Here is a 1184-nt window from a genome sequence, read left to right on the forward strand (position 1 = left end):
GTGTCTGCCCCATCCCTGGCAGTGTTGAAGGGCAGGTTGGATGGGGCTTGGAGTAACCTGGGCTGGTGGGAGGTGTCCCTGCCCACAGCAGAGGGGCTGGAACTAGCCTGTGGCTACAATCAGACACTGGGGTGATCCAGCCCATGCCTTGCTAATACACCATCTTGCTGTCACCAGAGCAGAGCTGGGATCTGACTTCACGGCCTGCCTTTGCACATATACCCAAGGGAAGACAGACACTCACAGAGAACAGGCTGTAGCTTTAGCAGAACTCAGGTGTCCCCAGTTCCCTGAGGACTGCATGTGACATTATTATAAATGTAGGAGGCCCTGATCACGTTGGCTCTTTCAGTGCCTAAAGCCACACCCATAAAATGGGCATTTAGGTTCTGCTACCACACAACAGCTAAGCTCCTTACACATATTAATGAGACCTGCAATCAGAATTTACCCCAAAGCATCACATTTTCATTGCCTTTAACATACATGAGTAGATTTACTGCCTTTCTCCACAACACATCTGCTTCCAGCAAGAAAAAGTGATTCCTACCAAGCCTGAAAAGCCATTTGTAGCAAACTAAAGTGATGATACTACTTTTACACTTCATTTCAAGCCTCCTAAAATGAACCTAGGGATACAGTTGCTCAGAACTCATCTTAACCACAGAATTTTGTCTGCAGTGCCAACAGGATTGCCCAGCCCAATGACACTGCTTTAAAAAAGGCCCATCCACAGAGAGAGATGCAGATCTTTGTATCTTACCTACTATTCTCCACAGCTTTCATAGCATATTCAACTTGGAATACTCTGCCATCGGGGGAGAACGTGGAAGCTGACAGGTCGTACTGGAGAAGAAAACACACTAATCAGGAAATAAAACCCCAACTGTATCCCAGTATTGCCAGAATAAGTTGGTTTCTTTCAAAATGCAAGCCTGGCAGTGAGGTCCCAGAAGCTCCTGAACCCAAGATGAGTGCACAGACCAAACACACACACACAGCTACAAGGAGTCGCGGCATCAGTGCTGGATGTACCCGCACTGCAAACCCACAGCTCTGAAATCCCCGCGGACGACGCAAACACTTAAAACCTGCAGGAATTTCCGTCTCCTTTTATTTGTGCTCACAGCCAGGCCCGCTCCTCGCCGGCCCAGCACCCCGGGGCCGCCGGAGCGCCATGCATC

At 49.2% G+C, this 1184-nt stretch overlaps 1 protein-coding gene across 1 annotated transcript in view; it reads right to left on the bottom strand.

The window, feature by feature from the left end:
- The window catches only part of PSMA3 (proteasome (prosome, macropain) subunit, alpha type, 3), an 11817-nt gene that overhangs the window by 10240 nt on the left and 393 nt on the right, over positions 1-1184 (bottom strand). The window contains exon 2 of the mRNA XM_009996464.1: positions 764-846. Coding sequence (XP_009994766.1) covers positions 764-846 — 83 coding nt within the window. The remainder of the gene's footprint in view (positions 1-763; positions 847-1184) is intronic.

The sequence above is a fragment of the Chaetura pelagica genome, unplaced genomic scaffold (assembly GCF_000747805.2).
Source record: "Chaetura pelagica isolate M959 unplaced genomic scaffold, ChaPel_1.0 scaffold274, whole genome shotgun sequence".
NCBI classification, from domain to species: Eukaryota; Metazoa; Chordata; class Aves; order Apodiformes; family Apodidae; genus Chaetura; species Chaetura pelagica.